Source organism: Molossus molossus, unplaced genomic scaffold (genome assembly GCF_014108415.1).
Source record: "Molossus molossus isolate mMolMol1 unplaced genomic scaffold, mMolMol1.p scaffold_m16_p_10, whole genome shotgun sequence".
Taxonomy (NCBI): Eukaryota; Metazoa; Chordata; class Mammalia; order Chiroptera; family Molossidae; genus Molossus; species Molossus molossus.
Window position 1 is genome coordinate 96147704 of NW_023425345.1, and position 21833 is coordinate 96169536.

Sequence of the window (21833 nt, forward strand, 5' to 3'; positions counted from 1 at the left end):
AATTTATGTTTTTCCCATTAGGACTTTTAATTTTAAAATAATTTTATGAGCCCTGGCTGGTTGGCTCAGCAGTTAGAGCATCGGCATGCGATCCAGAGAGACCTGGGTTTGGTTCCCGCTAAGGGCACCTACCTCGGTTGTAGTTTGTCTCCAGCACTGGTTGGTCGTGTGGGTGTCCCTTTCACGTCGATGTTTCTCTCTCTTCCTCTCTCTCCCTCCCACTCTACCTGAACAATAAAATGGAAAAATGTTCTCAGGTGAAGATTAAAAATAATAATAACAATAATTTCATAATTTTCTTTTTTTTTTTTACAAATCTTTATTGTTGGATGTAAAATGTATTACAGATGTTCCACATTTTTCCCCCATTGATCCCCTCCTCCCCACTCCTGTCCCCCTCCCACCTTTTCCCACACTATTGTCTGTGTACATTGGTTATGCATATAAGTTCTTTGGTTTATTTCTTCCCACCCCCCCAACCCCTTTCCCTTTGAGGTTTGTCAGTCTAGCAATGAACTTGTGCTTCTTAATCCCTTCACCTTTTTCACCCATTCCCCCAACCCCCCTCCCAACTGGCAACCAACAAAATGTTCTCTGTATCTATGAGAATGTTTCTGTTCTACGTGTTCATTTTGTTTGTAGATTCCATTGTTGATAGATATGTATTCATTGCCATTTTGTTTGTTCATACATTTTATCTTTTTCTTTAAAAAGACCCTTCATCATTTCATATAATAACGGTTTGGTAGTGATGAACTCCTTTAACTTTTTCTTGTCTGGGAAAGTTTTTATATGTCCATCGATTCTAAATGACAGCTATGCAGGATAGAGTAATTTTGGTTGTAGGTTCTTAGTTTTCATCACTCTGAATATTTCTTGCCACTCCCTTCTGGTCTGCAAAGTTTCTTTTGAGAAATCAGCTGACAGCCTAATGGGAACTCCCTTGTAGGTAACTAGCTGCCTTTCTCTTGCTGCTTTTAAGATTCTCTCTTTGTCTTGAACCTTTTGCATTTTGATGATGATGTGTCATGGTGTGTGCCTCTTGGGGTTCATCTTGTTTGGGACTCTCTGTGCTTCCTGGACTTGTATGTCTGTTTCCTTCACCAAGTTAGGAAAGTTTTCTGCCATTATTGTTTCAAACAGGTTTTCGATTTCTTGTTCTCTCTCTTCTCCTTTGGGCACCCCCAATATGCGAATGTTGGCACGCTTGAAGTTGTCCCAGAGGCTCCTTACACTATCCTCATTTTTTTGGATTCTTTTTTCTTTTTGCTGTTCTGATTGGGGATTTTTTGCTTCCTTATATTCCAAATCGATGGTTTGCTCCTTGGATTTACATACTCTATTATTGAAGCTGTGTAAATTATTCTTTATTTCAGTTAATGCCTCCTTCAATTCTAACTGTGTATCCATGATTTCTAACTGGTCCTTTTTTATGTTCTTGAGGCCCTCCCTAAGTTCACTGAGGTTCTCACTAAGTTCACTGAGCATCCTTATAAGCAGTATTTTGAACTCAGTATCTGTTAGGTTGCTTATCTCCCTTTCACTTAGTTCTTTTATTGAGGTTTTGTTTTGTTCTTTCATTTAGGACCTGTTTCTTTGTCTCCTCATTTTGGCTGCCTCCCTGTGTTTGTTTCAGTGTATTACTTAACGAGAGGTATGGGGCTCACTGAGACCAGATGCTGCTTGTTTGAAAGAATTTAGGAAAAACTTGAAGCAGGATCCAAGACCAGCCAATCCTATGGTTAAGCAAGTGGCAACAGCTTGGGTGGGCCTGAAAGCTGGGTGGGGCGGGGCCTCAGGGAGTCAGCAGGGCGGGGCTACCAGGGTGAGCCAGGTTGCTGGAGTCCCAGATATGGCTTCTGTCTGCCGCCCCAGGGAAGAGCTCACCAAAGGAACAAAGGCCTCTGATAGCACGTTTGTCCGGGAGAAAGCCCCCTCTCCAGCCCTTGCTCCAGTGCCAAACAGCTCAGTTCTTCCCTGTGTGTCTCTGGCGCCCCTCGAGCTGCCTCCCCTCCGAGCTTAGAGGGAGAGAGTCCGATAAGTCCATGCGCGGGCCCTTTAAAGAGCTGCCTGGGGCTCCAGCCGCCTCAGCCTCCCTGAGCCTCAGTTCCCGCTGGGTTTTCCAGCCAGAAGTTATGGGGACTTCTCTTCCTGGCACTGGAACGCTGAGCGGGGCACCTGGTGTGGGACGGGGACCCCTCAGTCCTCAGGAAGGACCTTCCCAGCCGCGGGAGCCTCCTGATTTTTATCCGCCACACGTGGGTGTGGGACCAGCCCGTCCACCTCCGCCCTCCTACCCCCTACCCGTCTCGATGTGGCTGCTGCTTTAATCCCGTAGTTGTAGGACTTCCATTCAGCTCAATTTCAGGCGGTTCTGGATGATGGTGGTTCTGTAGTTTAGTTGTAACTTTGATGTGGTTGTGGGAGGACGCGATACCGCGTTTACCTACCCGCCATCTTGACCGGAAGTCTATAATTTTCTTAAACAGTGCATACTAAATGCATTTTAACTATTTTACTTATTTGCATAGCTTTTATTTACATAGGTAATAAATCGTTAGGAAGAAAAATTAGAAAATGTTGATGACATTAAAACAACCCACCTGTAATCTCATCACTCAGCTTTGTATATTCATGCAGTAACCATACCTATGATAAATATTTTGTCTCTTTTCTTTGCTTGTTTTTGTTAATCATCAGCTGAGGATATTTTTCTATTGATTTTTAGAGAGAATGGGAAGGAGGGGGAAACAGAGAGAAACATTAATGTGAAAGAGACACATCAATCATTTGCCTCTTGCACAACCCAAACTGGAGTCAGGGATTGAACCTGCAACCCAGGTACATGTCCTTGACCAGGAATCAAACCTGTGACCTTTTGGTCCACAGGTCGATACACTAGCAGCTCTAACCACTGAGCAAGACGGGCCAGGGCTTGTCTCTTTTTTATATCTTTTCGTGTTGCTAGAGATAATGCTAACTAGTATGTATCAAATGATTACCATATGCCAAGCAGTGCACTTAGCACTTTACTTGCTTTGTCTCATTTCCCACAAAACTTCTGTACCTGGTATTATTCCCATCTTAGGGGTGAAGGAGCTTGAGGCACAAAGAGGTGAAATCCTGTGCTTATGAGTGGTAGAGTTCTATTTGGCTCCTGCTCTCTAACTTTTTTTTTCTTTTAACTTTTTATTATATGAGTTCAGACTAAGAGAAAGGCTTCAAGAATGAAACGAAGAATTCCCATACTATATCTTTTATGTAGATTTCCTAGATGTTGACATTTTTACTATTTCTGGTTCCTTGCTCTCTGTATGTATATATACATTTTTTCCCCTTAATAGCTTGAGTTATTTGCAGACATGATGCCTTTATGCCTAAGTACTTTAGTGTGTATTTCTTAAACATAAGGATATTATGATCAAAATCAGGAAATTAACAATGACAATGATATTTCTGTTATCTTATTTAGATCAGCATGGGATATGCTTCCTCACTGGACTTTCTGTAATATTTTATCCTTGTGTCTTTTTATTCTGTCATCAGAGCTAGTTGTTTTTTTTTTTGATTTTGAGAATAATATTTTAACTTCAGCATACAATTACATTTTAATGTAATTATATTAAATGTAAAGAAACGGGTCCTTACAAAGCCAAAATAACCCACAGGCCATGAGGTTGGTTTCACTTTTTCCTTTTTTTGAAACAAATGTGCACCACGATGGTTCAACAAGTAAGGCAAATGACATGAATGTGAAAGCTACAGTTTGCAATACACCACATCTAGAATCCAGAGAAGGTGAATTAAACAGAAGCGGCAAGCATTCTAATTAAATAATCAGGAAAAGTTGGTTTGCAGCATCAAAACTGTCGATTAAGTTTCTTTTCTCTTAATGATCAGAGGTCCCATGTTGTTTCCAGTCTCTTCGTTGTGTTTTGTGTGAGCACCATCACAGAATGGGAACTTTTTGGACCTCCAACAGCGGCAGTACACAGCTTATCTCCCAAATCCTCCATATCAAAAGCATGTACAATCTTGGGGTTGTCTTTCTGAATGTGAAGGTTAACCATAGATTTGTTGTGATGATCTTTAACAAAATCTTTTGTAAGCTAGATAACCAATTGTGGCTGTCCCAGCAGCAATGGTAACTGCTGCGATCCATTTAACTCGTATGTTGAAATTCAGATTCGTGGCGCCGTCACTTGCAAGGCGTGTGCACAGGACCCTGAACACAAACAGGCCAGTGCGGACAGACAAAGTCGTAAGTGCGAAAGGCGTCTTAAGGGCACCGACTCCAGGCAGCTACAGCGCAGCCAGAGCTAGTTTTGAAATGGATTGGATCGCATCATTTTGCACTGCAAAAATCTTTCACAGTTGTCCATTACACGTAGAATAATGTTCAGACTGTTTTGCGTGCTGTTCAGGGTCCCTTTTCATCATTCTCTGGTTAAATTTATCAGAACAGTAATGTAATTGCATCCTCTTTCTGTACGTAGTACACATAGTGTTTTCACATTACAAATATGAGAACTTTAAGTGTTTGGTTATAAATTCTGGTTAACAATTGAACTTTTTAAAAACATTTTATTTTAAACATATTTTAGACTCAGCAGAAAACTTGCAAAAACAGTAATAAAAGCGATTTTTCTTTTTTTTCTCCTTACTTTGCTCCTGTTAATGTTAACATATTGCCTAACTATACTATAATTATCAAGAACAGGACATTCATATTGGCACAAATAATTAACCAAACTACAGAACTTATTAGAATTTTACTGACTTTTTCACTAATGTGATTTTTTTTTTTTTTGGTTCCAGGAACGTGTTCTCTACTAATGTACTTTTTCTACTGTAGGATCCTATTCAAATTGCATTTAGTTGTTACCGATGCTTAATCTCATCCAATCTGTAACAGTTACTCAGTCTTTCCTTGTCTTTCACAGCCTTGATGATACTTTTGAAGAGTATTAAGTCACTTTCTAGATTCCTCCTTAATTGGGATTTTTTTCCATAATTGGAGCAACGATATGCATCTATTTTTGATACCTTACAAGTTTGGATTTTTGTTTCAATAATATCTGTACCACTTAAAGATACGTTATATCATCAGACTAACTCAAAGGCCCTACTTAAATTGGGGCATATATATATTTATTTGATATTTTGAATATAAAAATAATGTTTTTAGCTTTATCTGTTGTGGCTCAGTTGGTTGGGCATCGTCCTGGGCACCAAAAGGTTGCTGGTTTGAGAAAGGTTGCTGGTTCAGTTCCCAGTCAGGGCACGTGCCAGGGTTGCAGGCTCGATTGCGGGCTCAGTCCTTAGTAGGGGGCATGTAGGAGGCAGTCTGTTGATGTTTCATTCTCACATCAATGTTTCTGTCTCCCTTCCACTCTCTAAAACCCAATAAAAATATTTTTTTAATAATAATAATGTTTTAAAAACTTTGATCTGACTTTATATGTTTATATACAGCTACTTCAGAATCTTGGTTCAGCAGTTTGAGGTACAGCTTCAGCAGTACAGACAGCAGATTGAAGAACTAGAAAACCATCTTGCCACTCAAGCAAATAATTCACATATAGCTCCTCAAGGTAACATACTTCCTGTGGTAATTTTAATCTTTCCTTGCAGTGCTAGTTTTTGTTTTTTGGTAGGAGAGAGGTTAAACCCTTGTTATATAGTAGATATTCTAAATAACTACTACTAATTGTCTTAAGCTGCCATAGGAAAATTTTCTTAAAAATCCATGATTAGATCTTTATGACTTGTAAATATAAAATGCTTTATTATAAATTGTTACTATGCGAACAAAGGGCGGAAGTCTTGGGACCGCCTCCCTTCCCCCAGATCCCTGAGCAGACACCCTTCTCTCAGTCTGCTCACTCCCTCGTCTTCTCTTATCCATGGAATGCTGGTGAAGCTTTTCCTCCTGCACATTGGCTGTACTGAGAAGTGGACTCGAGTTCTAGAAAACTAATATTGATTGTGTTTATGTATGTATGTGTGTGTGTATATATATATGTATGTATGTATATATATTTTTGTGTGATGATATAATTTTCTCTCATAGATTTGTCAATGGCTATGCAGAAAATTTATCAAACATTTGTAGCTTTAGCTGCACAACTTCAGTCTATTCATGAAAATGTAAAGGTAAGTTTTTATTGCCACTTCATCTTTCTGAGTATCTAGATCCAAGTGAAGTATTGTTCATTTGTGAGACAGAATAATTCATATTTATCACAGAAAGAGCTGAAATTACATATAAGTGAAAAAGACTAAAATAATCTATGATCCAGACACAACTATGGATAATATTTATTCTTAAAAAAAAAAATCTAATTAACAATACAATGTGAACAACTCTCTGTGTTCATACACATATTTCTTCAACATTTTTTTTAGTTGTTAACATTGGGTTTCATTATGAATATGTGCATAGTTTGTTTAACCCATCCTCTTTTGTCAGACATTCAGTTTGTTTCCATCTCTTTACCACTATATACACAACAGAATATAAACATTTTTAGTAGCAAAATTATTTAGTATTACTTTAATTTTATGTATGTTTTATATGTTTATTAGTTACTGAATTGAAAAACATGCTTACCTTTGTTCCTTTTAAATAACAAGCAAATATTAATGAAATATAATAAATGAAATAATCTGTCACTGCATATTTAGAACCTCATGTAATGTTTTTAAAATTTAAATGAAATATTAAATACAGGTGCACTTTTACCAATTAATCAAGCAAATATAATTAAATTATATCTTGGGTTTATATATGATTTAAAAAATCTTTAAAATTTAAATCACCCAAATCTGAGTCTAAATAACTTGTTAACTGTGTAAAAGAGAGAGTACCAACATTTTCAATTGTATTATACTCTGATGTATAGTAACAGAATTTTTTAAAAAGCTAAATATTTAAATTATATTACTTTTGAAATGATAACACACTTCAGACCTTTGGCTTTAATAGACCATAAAATAATGAGAGAGATTCACAAAATATTCCCAGATCATGTTGAATAAACTTTACATGACGTTTTGACCTACTGTTTCTTAAATACATGTTCCTAAAAACCAAAGGATTTTTCATGATCAGATTTGCTATGTTGCCATTTATTTTCAGCTGCATTTAGATTTCTAGACTTGTTCACTTATAGAAATCTCATAAGAGGGTTTTTTTTTTTTTTTGTATGATTTTCATGAGATAATCTGTTGAAACAGACTTAAACTACCTGATCCAGCCGGGTTCAATGACCTTAACAAAATTGGACATTAATTATGAATTATATAAATAATGACTGATGTCAGTTTTGTTTTGTTTTTTTAACTAATTGTCCTTTTTTTTTTTTAATCCTCACCCGAGGACATTTTTCCATTTTTTGTTCAGATAGAGCGGGAGGGAGGGAGGGAGGGAGAGAGAGAGAGAGAGAGAGAGAGAGAGAGAGAGAAAGAGAGAGAAACATCGATGTGAAGGGACACATCGAGTGGCTGCCACCTGCACGACCAACCAGGGCCGGGGACAAACTGCAACCGAAGTACGTGCCCTTAGCGGGAACTGAACCCGGGTCTCTCCGGACCGCAGGCCGACGCTGTAACCGCTGAGCCAAACCGGCCAGGGCTAATTGTCTTTTTTAAGTCTTTAAAGCAGGTGATTATTTCTGAGTATTTGAAGTAGAACTAAAACTTATGGTCTATTGATGCTAAACATTATGTGAATATGTGCAGGTAATTACACAGAAAAGAGGAGGATGGACTTGGGGGAGATCAGTTCTAAAAAGATTTTTTTTTCTGCTATCACATACCCTATTTCTGGCTGTGTTTTTCCCAATATTCAGTTTTTGGCAGTCCAACTTCTGTACATTATAGAAGTAGGAAAGTTTGGAAATGGAACATCAAATACTGACATTTACACAAAAAGAGATGGTAACTTTTAAATACTATTAATGACAGTAAGGTTTGTAAGTGCTCTCTGATAAAATCAAAAAGCCTAAATTTATTCATGTCTGCTCAAAACAGGTAGGAAATATGAAAATTCTGTGTTTCTTCAAAAAGTGACTTAAAACTGATCTAAATTAGGTTAAACCTTCAGTAAATGTATTTAATAATTCTGATATAACAAACAATTATTTCTATTAATGGTCTTTAATCAAGGCAGATGTTGCCTTGGGTAAACCAGCCCAGTTCATGAACTTGGTAATTTTCTCTTTCTTACTCTGAAATTACAAACTCAGTCCTCCCTTCCCCACCCTCCACCCCCTTCCCCTATTTGGTTACACAAGCTCAACATGAGTCTCATTGCAAAATAGTCAAACAATATTTATAAAGTAAAGGTCCTCTTTTTATTATCCATGCTCTCTCTGCTGAGGAACATACATTATTTTAACGTGTGACACCCAGGCCTTTTAAAAAATGTATTTAACAAATATATATTAAGTGATTTTTATTTTCAATATTTTTGAATCTAAAATTTATCAAAAGGTTGGACATTGGCAGGGAGAATTTCATGAAAAAATTGGAATATTTGAAATGGAATTTTAGATATTGCTCTGCTTGCTTAAAGCTTCGCTAACTCATTTTAAAGAGGGCTTCATGAAGCCAGAATATTTTTGGCAGCTTATTGAAAAGACGTATGACAAAAATGGGGAAGAAAATGTTCAGAGGAATGATAGAACTCTCAAACTCATCACTTCCTGTACCATTACTAGTTTATTTAGGTGGAATGCATAATATTGGCCATGTCTTTGATCTGTCTTTACTAACTTATTTCATATATTCATTTACATATTACCAAAATCAACACAGAACTTGATTAACCTTTCCTTTTTTCATTCTTTTAGGTGCTCAAAGAACAGTACCTTGGCTACAGAAAAATGTTCTTGGGAGATGCTGTAGATGTGTTTGAAGCCAGGCGAGCAGAAGTCAAGAAGTGGCAGAATGCCCCCAGAGTTACTACTGGACCCACCCCTTTCAGCAACATTCCAAATGCAGCAGCCGTTGCCATGGCTGCAACACTTACACAGCAGCAACAGCCTGCTACAGGTCTGAATGCATTCAAGTTATAGCTTCTGTTAAAATGCAGAACATTTATGTGTATTTTTATAAGTCTTCCTTGTGTTCGCACTGAAAACATTTTATGAATAGCTGTTCCAATACAATCTAAAAATTGCAATGGACACAATTATGAACATACCTGATTAAAAACGCAGGGTAGTCTTAGCAATAATTATATATCAATGAGATATTGAATATTGTGAATTTATTCAATGTTATTTGCTGTATTGCTATAAATACCCTTTAGAACATGGTGTTTCACTACTGAATTACATTTAAGAATAACAGATTCTAAAATTGTGATTGTATCATTTATTGTTTTAAAGTCAGATAATCCAGCCATACATTGCAGTTTTTATGTATAATGATAGATGGTGTGTTCTTGTTTCTCATACATGGTGATTACAGAATACTGACATTCAGGATGAAGTACGTTTTTATTGACTCAAGGTGTGTTGAAGATCATTAGTTTTGTGTGTATAATGACAAGAAAGAGTATAGGCTCTCTAAAACAAATTTGGAAGAAGGTACATGCTAGACTTATTTATACCTTTTCAAAATGAGCAAAGCATTAGCAAGAGTAGGAAAAAGATATTTCTAGATGCTCTGGGTTGCATATTAAGAAGTGTGAAGTAGAAAGTTGAGCAGATGAAAATCATTGTTGAGATACTGGAAAGCAGATCATTTTAGTCCTTGGTTTCTCATGAGAGAAACATATTTGTGGTCAGTTCTGCGTTGTTCAGTTTGGTCCTGTGTCTTTCGGAGATTACTCTTTGTCTTTAACTCCTGCAGTTCCTTTTTTGTCAGGCTTGAAGTTTGACACAAAAATATAGTCTTAATGGATATTGATTCTTTTTTTTTACTCATTCATACATTTTTTAGTAATGCTTACTATCCTATAGCATGTGTCCTTCTGAGAGTTCCATATAGTTCAATAGTAAATGATAATACAAAAAAAGTAAAAGAAAAAGACGTATCTAGATTGCATTCAGGCTGCCTCCGCAGGGAAGCAAGCATTCTCTGTTTCTCACTGTTGGCAGTTTAAAAAATTGTTCTTCACATTTGGAGATAACAGAATTGACTTCCCATCAGTAAACAGCTGCTGATGGATTTATGCCAAATCTTCCACATTCCATGGCTGGACCCATGTGAATAGTGGCTTACAGAAGCACTGGATGATAGTTCCCTAGCTGGCTGGAGTGTAGGTTGTGTTTTCAAGTTATGAAGGAAAAAAGTCATTTTGGGATTGAATCCCTATCAATCCCGTAATTATGATCCTCAGTTCTCGTGATTATGTAACCAGTTAATCAAACCAACCATAGTAACAATTTACATTTTAGAGCCAATATCAATCCTAAAATAGATCAGATAAGTATGTGTTTGGTTAAGTGTTCCTTGCACATAAGAAATTTCCATTCTAAGTTAGTGAGGTTTATAGGTTTTCACTCACACATTTGGGCTTATGAAGATACATGTTCATTCTATAAATATGAGTGCCTACTATGTGCTTGGTTCTGGGGATACAAAGATAAACGATATATATGGTCTTTGCTCTCTGTGGTGATGGAGAATATAGCTTAATTTAGAATAATCATGTTGAGGAGCCTTTTGCTGATATGCTTTAATTTTGTCAGGCTTTGGGTAAACTGACTGCTTTCTCTGTTCCCTGCTATTTTGAAACCTACATAAGGATTTTCTAATCAGGTGGCAGGAATTTAATTTATCAACCTAAACAGTCTTACAGTGTTTTCATTTTGAGTTGTGTGAGTTTTTAGAACTGACAAGGTAAACAATCATAACAGTTTTGTATCATGTCTTCCTTTTGTTTTTCTAAAAGTCTCCCAAGCTCCACAGTCCATTCTTTTATGTCTCTTCCTATTAAGATGTTAGTTATTTTAGTCATGTCACCACTATAACAACATTTATTAGGTAGGTAGTGATGAGTTACACCCTGTTTAGAAACATCTTTATTGATTGAATTATTCAATGACTTATTCCTTATGTCCTGTGACTTCGGTGAAATCTTTTTAAATACCAGTGACGGATTTTAAAGACCATCTAGATGAAGCTAGGTAAAGCTTGTGTGCTATTTTTATATATCACTGTTGATCTGTACAAAATTTGAGTTGCCAGAGGCATTTTGCTTATATTTACAGATGGATTCTTGACTTCGTTAATGTAAAAAGGCAGATAGCTTCTTGGGGCTACTACCTTCTGAAGGTAGTTTTTATGTGGTCTTTCTTAGAGGTGGAGATATGCACTTAAGTGACTTCTTGATCATTCTTGTATGCTTCTTATTGAAGATATATAATAGAACTTAGGCCTGTGTGATTTATGCTTGTTGCTTCTGAAGGCTGAAGAGAATTGATGAAAAACCAGCTGGTTATTTATGTATAAAATGCGCATCAGTACACAGATAAATTACACATCCGTAGAGCTTGAGTACACTTGTCCACCCACTAGTACTTCTGAAGCCTCTTTAAAAGCTTAAGATTGACATTAGGCTTTTGTTGTTGTTTTTCAGTATAATTTTAATTTAGGGTAGATTGTTTTAAGTTAATGTACTGTGATTAAGTTTTGCTGTTGTGTTTTGACACTTTTAAAAGTTTTTGATGTTTACATAAATAAGACTTTTCTCATGTGACTTAGCTGCTGTTTTTAAGGAGAGCTGAGACATTTTGTTAGGAATTCCTACTTTCCAGCTTTTAGTGTAGGTTTGGACATTTAAGGTGTAGTGTTAAATAGGAAACTTTAAGGTTTTTTTTGTTTGTTTCTTGTGGTTTTGTGATTTTGTTATATTTAATAACCAAAGGAACATTCCCCATTAAATCAGTAAGTAAAATTTTTCAAATTGGGGAAAAGGCAATTTTTTGTTTTTTTAAGAAATATTATTTCAAAATATGATTTAGGAATAACCAGACTAATTACATTAGGTATTTTGAGTGGCCATTGAAAATTATAAAAATTTTAGCACTTTAGTCCTTTTCCTGTGAATGCAATTTTACTTTTTAAAAGGTAGAATTTATTCTGGAAAAATAAGAATGAACAGTATTAAACTTGATTTTGTTGTGTGTGAATATATTATTATACCGTAACTTTTGTAAAATGTTACTCTACATGAAGATTTCACTTTGGGCAATCATTGGAACATATTACTACTAACTTGGTTTTGTTTATGGAATTAAGAGCCTCTCATTGAATGACTATTCAGATTTCGAAACAGACTTCTTGAATTGTTTACGTAACTTTTGCCTGAAGGGTTTACATTCTGCTTTCTAATAGTGAAACTAATTTATATGGTAGCCAGAGTGTAATATATATGCTAATACTTTGGCATGGGAGATATTTATCATGAGACTTTACTATTAAAAATGTTATACATTTGCCTACTAGTTTTATAAATAATGTTGCCTTCAGAATTTGTGTGAAGGTACAAAAACTCAAAATATCATGTACCTTTTGTGCAATGGAAAGTCTTGTCATCGTTAGAGTTCATCATTACCTGTGTCCTGTGTATCGATGATTTGAGTTGCTCTTTAAAATAGACCCACTCTCAATAAAAAGCATGTTATTTGAGTAACTCTTAAGACTTATTGGGCTGAGGGCTGTGGTGTGCATTATTCTTTAGGGTCTTCCACCAGCAGTGCCTCCTACTAACATGTGACACTTAAGTCTCTCAATGTTAAAGAAACTGGACATGTGTTTTCTACATATTATTTTTGTTAGAAATAAGAAATTACTATGATTAGTTTCTTTTTCCTATAGTAACATTTTACAAAAGAGCTGCTCGGCAAGTATTCTAGTCTCAAATTGATCTCAAACTGGGTGTAAAAATTGAAATCCTTTTTTAATTTATTTTTTACTAGTAGTATAAAAACTCTGGCTGCTATTAGTTCTTATTCTTTATTTTCTGGGTGGAAGCTATTTGAAAAATCCAGTTTTTGTCCCAGTGTAGCAAAATATAGTTCTTCAGTATTCCTTTTGTTTTTTTAATGCTTTATAATTTACACTACCTTTTGAATATACAAACCTCATCCATTGAACAACTTGAAGGCTTCAAATTCTTTGGAAATTTTACTTTTCAATCTGTACATTACTTTGGCAGATCCCTCAACTTTGAGATGCACTGATCACTGTGCTTGAACAAGACAAGACTGAAGATTGTACTATGAAATTTATTGAATAGTTTTCATAAGTTATTTATCAATATCAAATGAGAGATTTTTAGATTTTTGTAGTCTGCTTAGTTTAAAAAAAAAAAAAGTGTAGTTGAAATGAGAGGCAAGTTTAATACTATTCTTGCCAAACAAACTCAGCCAAAATCTTTCAAGTAACAAATGGGAAAAGAATGAATCATTGTTCTGCATCTGAGTACATTTTCCAAAATGTTGGAAAGAAATTTCTGAATTGAAATCTTGAATGTATTGAATCTGTCAAGGTACACAGCGGTGCCTTTGTAAATGTTCATTATCTATCTTATTTAATCAGGTGATAAGTGGTGTAATGTAGCAGAGCTTAACAATAGAACTTAATTATCACTTTTTGTGAACAATTTGGAATTGTCATGTTACTGTGTAATTGGTTTGCTTAAAAATGAACAATAAATTTAATAAAATAAAACATTGTCCTGTTTTCTATCTATTTATTGCATATATATCATTTATATTTCATATGAAAAATTATGCCTAGTTTTTTGGGTACTTTTATGAAGTAACATGATAGTTTTGTCATGTTAGCGTCAGTCTCTTTTGATCAATTGAGACTTGACTCTAATGGTAAGGAGCTTGTTTTAAAAAGAAAAAAGAAAAACCTTACTGATTACACCAACAAATTTTATGAAAACAAGTGGGGAGATCTAAAATAATTCTAGAAGTAAAACTATAAAAGAACTGTAATTTACAATACATTAAAGATTTCAAATTATTTAGCAGGTTAAACAATAACATTCATCTTTCAATGCAGTAAACCTATTTTAATTGTCTAGTGTGAACAAATTAAAATAATTTGAGGGGGATGGTAGGTAAACCAGTTGGAACAGATAAATTAGGCTGGGGAGACATCCTGAAAACTAAGTTTTAGCAAATAGAATTTGTTTAAAGTCATTACTGTTCATTTTAAAAACAATTTATTAAACTTTAATCTTGAAAGAGTAAGGCAAATTTGTTTTTCCCCCTCCCATTTTTTTTTTTTTTTTTATACCAGGGCCACAGCCATCTCTGGGAGTTAGTTTTGGAACGCCATTCGGCTCAGGTATTGGCACTGGCTTGCAATCAAGTGGCTTAGGTTCATCAAACCTTGGAGGTACACTTTAACTTTTCTAATAATTGCATTGGACTATTATACATTTGAATTGATACTAGCCTGTAACAAATTTCTAAGAGGATCTACTATTTTGGAAGTTAAGTTTGCATCTGGCAAAACCAATTCTCCAAACATAATCAGTGCTTTCTAGTATTAGATTTAGAACCTAAAAAATTATTTTATCTGAATAGTAAATATTAAAAATTACTAAAAGTAAGTGGTAGGGATGTACCTATATTCAAAGTAATGTGCTAAAATGTGAACTTGAAAATTACTTAGTTTTAATAAATTTAACTTTAAAAAGTTAGTAATCTAATTATCAGTTTGGAGTCCAAACTACTGGATATTACAGTCTCCTAATCATTATCTTCTTTATTCTGAAAACGAACACTTTAAATGGGGAAATAATTCTATTTAAATTGAACAACTCAACTTCTGTTCATTCCCAAGTACTTTTGGCATATTTGCCTATGTGCATATTTGTATACATAAGCAATTAAATTTATTTTAATAATTTCATAAGTTAACTAATTAGTAAGGTAAGTCTGCAAAAACATGCTAAGTACAAATGCATTCAGAATTATCTGATATGGATAATTGAAAGTTGATTGTGTTTTATGGAGCACATTGTCATATAATGAATAAGATTCCATTATTTCCACAAATATGGCATCATAAGAAGGGAAGTTTATAAACTGTTATGGTTACTTAATATAGTAGACCCTATTAGGAATTAGTGGAATTATGACAACATAATTCTTACAGTATATAATCAGATTTGCCATCATATTTCTTAGAAGCAGTAAGATTGTGAGACTCAATGTTTTAGATAAGCTCTTGTAAAATAGCCTAAGAATTTGAATTTTATTTTTAAGCACTTGTCTTTTAGGAGAGTGAAAACAAGTCTTGTAGCAAAATCTCCTCTTGAACTTTATAGGATTAAAACTATTTTTTATTTAAATTGTGAATATCATATTACTAAGAGAAAAAACATGATGCTCTCCTGATTTCTCATTGTTACATGGGCTGATGCTATGACAACAGCCTACTATTGACGATTATGTAGTTAACGCAGTTTTTCAATGGTAAAGTTTCTTAAGTGAAAATGGGTAAAAAGCAGAGTAAAATCACCTTGTGGTACTGTGTTTAAATTATTATTGTGCATGTTGTGCTTATTATAAACTTAGCCCTTTTTTTTTCAAAATGAAATATCCCAAAGTAGATATGTTTATTTCTGTTTGACTAAAATTATGTTTGAATGGTCACTAAAATTTCTAGTTCATTTGAAAAACAAAATACTGAAATGATCTTGTTTTTTTACAGGCTTGTCTTTAAAAATTACTGATGGGTCATAAACTTAATCTAAATACATATAAATGTATTTCAGAATTATTGTGGACTTCCAGAAGTCTTATGCAAAGGAGTAAATAACAGATTTCCTTCATAAGGCCATGTTTTTCAACACTGTATTTAGTAGACCTTTTGATAATTTAGGGTTTTACTTGTTAGTGTCCTTTAACCTGTGTTTTACATGCCGTTGTATATTTCTCTATTGCCCTTCCACTAGGATTTGGAACTAGCTCTGGTTTTGGATGCAGCACCACAGGGGCCTCCACATTTGGATTTGGAACAACAAATAAACCCTCAGGAAGTCTTAGTGCAGGTTTGTGTGTTTCAGCCTGAATTTCAGACAAATTTAAAGGTGCAAAGTATTTAATTTAAAAGTATAAGTATTGTTATTTCCTCTGTCCAAAAAAATATCCTTGATTTAGTTTCTGTTCCCTGGATAAAGCATGCAAGCCTAACCATATAGCTTTATCTCTGTCATAATAATCTAAATGTCAGGTTTATAAAATATTTCTAAAACACTTCTAGCTTGATAAAAGAAATAATTATATCCTCTCTTAACTAGTGGAGATTCCTTTGAACCCAAAGAATAGCTCATGGTTAAACTATTTTCTTCATTGTTATAAAAATGACCCATTGGGTTTAAGTTTTAAAACAGTTTTTATCATTATTCTTTCAGGAGAGTGATTTCTCTTTCAAAGAAGTTCTTTAGTTATCACATCCCATCTTACAATTGGATTCTTTGTTCATTTTTGAAATAAATAAAATCTTCTGGCTCTTCTAGTAGAAAATTCCAAATTCCATCTACTTTTGCTTTTTCTCTATATTTGTAAATAATGACTTGCAACATTAATGTGCAGCATTTCAGGATGAAAAGCAAGTCTAAATTAATGATGTAATACCAATTAAATTGAGTTGAAATTGAGGGAATTTGAAGAAAATTCTGTTTAATATTAAATAGCATTTAAAATCAACAGTTTCAACAGAGTAGACAGAATTCAGTGGTATCAGAATTATAATATAAATATGTTAATATTAGTTAACTAGACAGTAATAATACTTGATCTTAATTACACAAGGGCTCTTATAAAATCAAAACAATAGGTACTACTCTTCGGTTTATTCCTTGTCCTGAAAATTGTGGGTTGTGGTTTTCTTGGAGGACTTAAAATTTCAAGGGTGGGTCCAAAGCGTGTGAAGTATCTTCAACATCTTAATAAAATGTTTCTGGACAGGCTGAGGAGGAAGGCACCTTGGCATATTGAATTTTCAGGAAAATGTCTGGCAACTTGAAGTCCTCCGTAGATTTCAGTGATTTGTGCTAACGTTTCTCTTTTGACCTGGATGACTGAACTTCTGTCTCAAATGGTGCCACTTAGTTGTTTGCTAAAATGTTTTCTTGTAAAATTGCGTGTTAGAAATTTAGGGCCATAAGATATTTACTATTTTTATAGATTATATATTCTTGCAGCTAGAACTTTACTTCTCATCCTCACTTTGAATATTTGTTTTTGTGACTTGACTTCTGATATGAATATTCTTTTTCCTAAACATAAGGCTTTGGCAGCTCAAGCACATCTGGGTTTAACTTCAGCAACCCTGGCATCACGGCGTCAGCTGGCTTGACATTTGGGGTGTCCAATCCTGCCTCTGCAGGTTTTGGAACAGGAGGACAACTCCTTCAGTTGAAGAAGCCTCCAGCTGGAAACAAAAGAGGAAAAAGATAAACATGGGTTGGTGTGTTGAGAGAATCCATTGCAGCATCGTTTATTCTGAGTCTATTTTTCTAAAATTGATGCAGTAATTTAATTGCATCCCAGGAGATTTCTAAAGTTTTGATATTTTTCCCTACTCTGGAATTTGAACTTTGTTCTTATTTGCCATGCTAAACATGTTTTTTTGTTGTGAATTTGAAACCCAGTTGTATATTTTTCTTTATTTCACTTCTCAGTGTACTAAATGTTCTAATTACATCACTGATTGGTAAAACCTACTATTTAACCTAGTGTTACTAGCAGTGTTTTTGTTGATACAGTTTACATTATGTGAATATATGCACATGTGCTTCTTATACAGATGGTATGAACTCTAGGGCCGATACTAGAATCAGCTGGTTTCTTGATAAAGGTCTTTTGAACTACACTGCAGGGCATCTTGTGAATATGTATATAAATATATACAGAATAATACACACAATTGTGTGTGCATATAAAATATATATTTACAGATCTACAACTTTTGCCTCAGACTGTTCCCCTTTTCTAAGGGTATTCCATTTTTCACCTTTGCAGCTTCAAATCCTCAGTGCTTGTAGAATGATGAGATCGAGGTACCAGGTCATTGCAGTTATTTGCTTAAAGACTTAGTGAAATGGTTACTGATGTAAATAGTTGACCTACTTAACTTCATTGCCCCTGTCTTTTCCATTTTCATTTTCCACCTTAACCTTAGCAGCTATTCCGGATGAGGAATGCTGTAAAACTTGTTGAACGGATTTTAACAAATTTTATTATCCTGTATGTCCTCGTTGCCTATATGAGATGTGTTTTCATATCTGAGATGAACCTTCAAGAGCATATTTGAACTCCGGGCTGGAGTTTTGGGGGCAAAGAGCTATTAAGCCAAATTGAGTCTATGCAGGTGAAGGATGCACTATGATTTTAGTGGAAACTTTTCTAGCTATTCCAATACAGAGTTATTTCCTATAGGGCTATTGATATTGACACCAAATGGAGTGGCTTATCAGCCTCTTAATGTCTTAAGTAAGTGCTTAATTTGGAATAGAGAAACAATATATTTTAAGGAAAAAAAGTATTCTTTGTAGTAACTATAAACTATCCCCTGTTTTAACAGAGCTCCAGGTAATAACACATAGGCGTGTCACATTGCATCTGTGTAATGCTTGTCTATATTAGTACTAGTAACGAGAGTGGGTGGAAAAGAGAGCCCTTGGAACGAGAACTGCCTTAGCCATGATTTCAGACAGAAACCATTAGGTAGACCTATGTATCTTTCAGTTACAGTTTTCTGATGGGATGTGAACATGGAATTTCATTGAAAATAGTTTAATTTTTTACATAGAAGGTTTTGTACATAATGTGCAGTAAGTGAATATTTTCAGAAGCATTTCACCGAGGTACCTTTTTTCTAAAATAGATATTATATAAATATGTGTGCATGTGTGAATACACACATGCGCGTGCACACATACACACACACACTTTTAGTATAATGTTAGTTAGGTTTGGTTATAAAAGTGTTGTCAAATGTGTTTTATTTATCCGCATATAGCAATGATTGGCTTTTTGGAATTGACATTTTTGCGCCTTGATGCATTAAAATAAGGAAAATGCTTTGTTTCTGAGCTCTAAAACTGGTTTTATTTTTGCACACTTCTCTAATACTGCAATGCCCAGAACCATATTTGGGGGAAGGGTAAGAAAACATGTGATTTTGTGTTTTGAATTACTGTCAGAATTAAATACACAATTAGAACAAACTTTTTTTTTTTTAAGGATATTGCATTGTACTGCAAAAATCTGGATATTTATATTTCTTGTTTTTTTCTTTATATATTTTACGTTTTAAAGTGTTGAACCACTGGACATTTGTAACAGATCAGTTTGTGATAGGAGTTTAAATGTGTTGTCATTGTCTCCATTGTCTTCACTTTGTCCACAGCCTGTCACTGAGTAACAATAAAATTTATTGTGTTAGTTGCTTTGAATCTTTATAGGTGTTAATAGTTGTTCTTAATATGTATTTTTCTAATTATTGCTCTTTTATTCTCTCTGGTCAGTTTTTAGTGTTTTCACTGGTTTATACATCTTGCTGTAAAAAGGTAATAAAAACCGAACACAAGAAAATAAGTTTGAGTAAAAAGTGAAAATCCCCTTCAACTCCCAGGCCCTACTTCCACTTTCTTCCCCAGAGTATTCACTCTTAATGGTTTGGTATATATTCTTTTAGACCTTTAAAAAAAAAAAAAAATGCTTTTTTCAGCATGTATACAAATGTTTATTTCTATTTCTCTTCTCTCTCTCTCTCATTTTCTCATTCTTTTTTAACAAATGGGTTAAAAATTAAAAATCTATGCCCTGCCCGCCGCATATAATGCTATATCGTCGACATCTTTTCGTGTTGATCCTTTCAGATTTACTTTTTATGTGCTGTTCTGTTCCAACTTACACCTATTGGTGGGCAGTTAAGTTCTTTTCAGTATTTCAATGTAATAGGAAAAGCTGCACTGAAATCCTTGTACATGGTTCTTTGTGCTTATGTTTAATGTTTCTTTTGGATTCTACAAGAGGAATTGTGAAAGGGCATAAAAATTATGTTTTAATGTCAGCTTGCCTTCCAAAAATGCTATATAAATACACACTTCTACAGTTTACTTATTTATTTTTACCCTCACCGGAGGACATTTTTGCAATCATCTTTAGGGAGAGAGGGAGGAAGAGAGAGAAACAGCGATGTGAGAGAGACACATCAACTGGCTGCCACCCTCACAACCCCAATCGGGGCCAGGGACAAACTGTAACCGAGGTATGTGACCTTAGCGGGAACCAAACCTGGGTCTCTCTGGACCATGGGCTGACACTCTAACCACTGAGCCAAACCAGCCAGGGCCACACTTCTACAGTTTATAGGAGTACCCATTTCCCAGAATCTCCAAACATTGATACTATCAATCTTAACAAGTACTTGTGAGGTTGAACTTTCTAATATATAAATATTCTCTACTTGCATGTTAATATCCTGTGTCCATTTTTTAAAATATGTCATTACTGGTTTATTTTAGGGAGAGAGAAACATCGATGTGAGAGAGAAACATCTATTGGTTGCCTCCTGCATGTCCCCTAACGCCCCCTTCTGGGGATTGAGCCCACAACCCTGGCATGTGCCTTGTCCGGGAATTGAACTGGGACCTCTCAGTCCATGGGACAATGTTCAATCCACTGAACCACACCAGCCAGGCATTTTGTCCATTTTTATACTAGATTATTTAGGGCGTTTTTTTTTTGTTTTGTTTTGTTTTTTAATGATTTGTAGACTCTGTAGATAATAGATGTTACTATTATTCTTGTGAGATAGGTTGGACTCCTGGAATCAGCTAGATGCAGACCCCTGCCTTGACATTATGTAATCCTGGGCAAGTCACTTACCTTTTCTAGACCTCATTGCCATCATCTGAAAGGGGGGTAAGAAAGATGGCTGGCTGTATTAATAATACAACCTATTCTGAAGCATTTGGGTAGCATAAGCCCCTGACATATTGCAGTCAGTTACTGTTCCTGCACCAGTAACCCCACTGCTTTAATTACTGGGGCTGGATGCTTTATTTTGGTACCTGCTACGGAAAGCCACCCTATCTTGATTTTATTTTATTTTTTGGTTGGGGACACAGGGCGTGTCTTTTCTAGGATTCTTACTCCTTAAGATGGACTTCAATACCTATTTTGTCAAGTTCTTTTTTTCCCTTAGAATCCTATTGGGGTTTTGTTTGGGTTTATACAAATAAAATGTTATAATCTGGGGAGGTTGATATATTAATACATACAGCATGGTGTATGCATTTGTTGGATCTTTTATTTCAGCAAGGTTTTACTATGTTTATTAGATTCTTGGTTCATTGTTTTTCATAACAGCACCTTGTTTTTTTCTGAGCGTAGTTGGTACAAGGTTATTTGCATTACAAATGCAGATTAATTGTTCTTTTGTGATCATATAGTAAGCCCAAGGTAATGTCCTACTAATCTCAAATAGCATTTTTTGCAACGAGGAAATTTGAATAGTCTGATTAGAAGTATTGTAGTGGCATTTTGTGTGTGTGTGTGTGTGTGTGTGTGTGTGTGTGTGTGTGTGAGAAATACTAGGGTTTGAATGGTCTATTGAGATACTGCTGGGCGTCCCTTCCTCCATGCCTTGCCCCTGTCTCACTGAATAAGCCTGCCTGCACTGCACTCTTTGGAGCTTACATCACAAGGTTATTCTTAAGAGGACACAATCCTGGGGCTCACTAACACTGGGGCCAGTGTCCTGGAAAACCTAAGCTGGGATGGGCCTAATTTATTTATTTTTTTGTTCCTCACCAGAGGATATTTTTCTATTTATCA

The 21833-nt window shown here is 35.1% G+C and overlaps 1 protein-coding gene and 1 pseudogene across 4 annotated transcripts in view; one reads left to right on the top strand and one right to left on the bottom strand.

Annotated features, from left to right (window-relative positions):
* The window catches only part of NUP58 (nucleoporin 58), a 45710-nt gene extending 26177 nt beyond the window's left edge, over positions 1-19533 (top strand). For 2 of the 4 annotated variants that reach the window (XM_036251393.1, XM_036251390.1), the window contains 6 exons: positions 5476-5594; positions 6074-6156; positions 8856-9057; positions 14272-14370; positions 15938-16033; positions 17275-19426. In XM_036251393.1, the coding sequence (XP_036107286.1) occupies positions 5476-5594; positions 6074-6156; positions 8856-9057; positions 14272-14370; positions 15938-16033; positions 17275-17444 (769 nt within the window). In that variant the 3' untranslated portion in view covers positions 17445-19426. Of the gene's footprint in view, positions 1-5475; positions 5595-6073; positions 6157-8855; positions 9058-14271; positions 14371-15937; positions 16034-17274; positions 19427-19516 lie in introns of those variants that run through there. The other 2 variants (XM_036251391.1, XM_036251392.1) reach the window with 2 other exon arrangements.
* Positions 3874-4687, bottom strand: LOC118623241 (annotated as a pseudogene).
* Positions 19534-21833: the final 2300 nt, after the last annotated feature.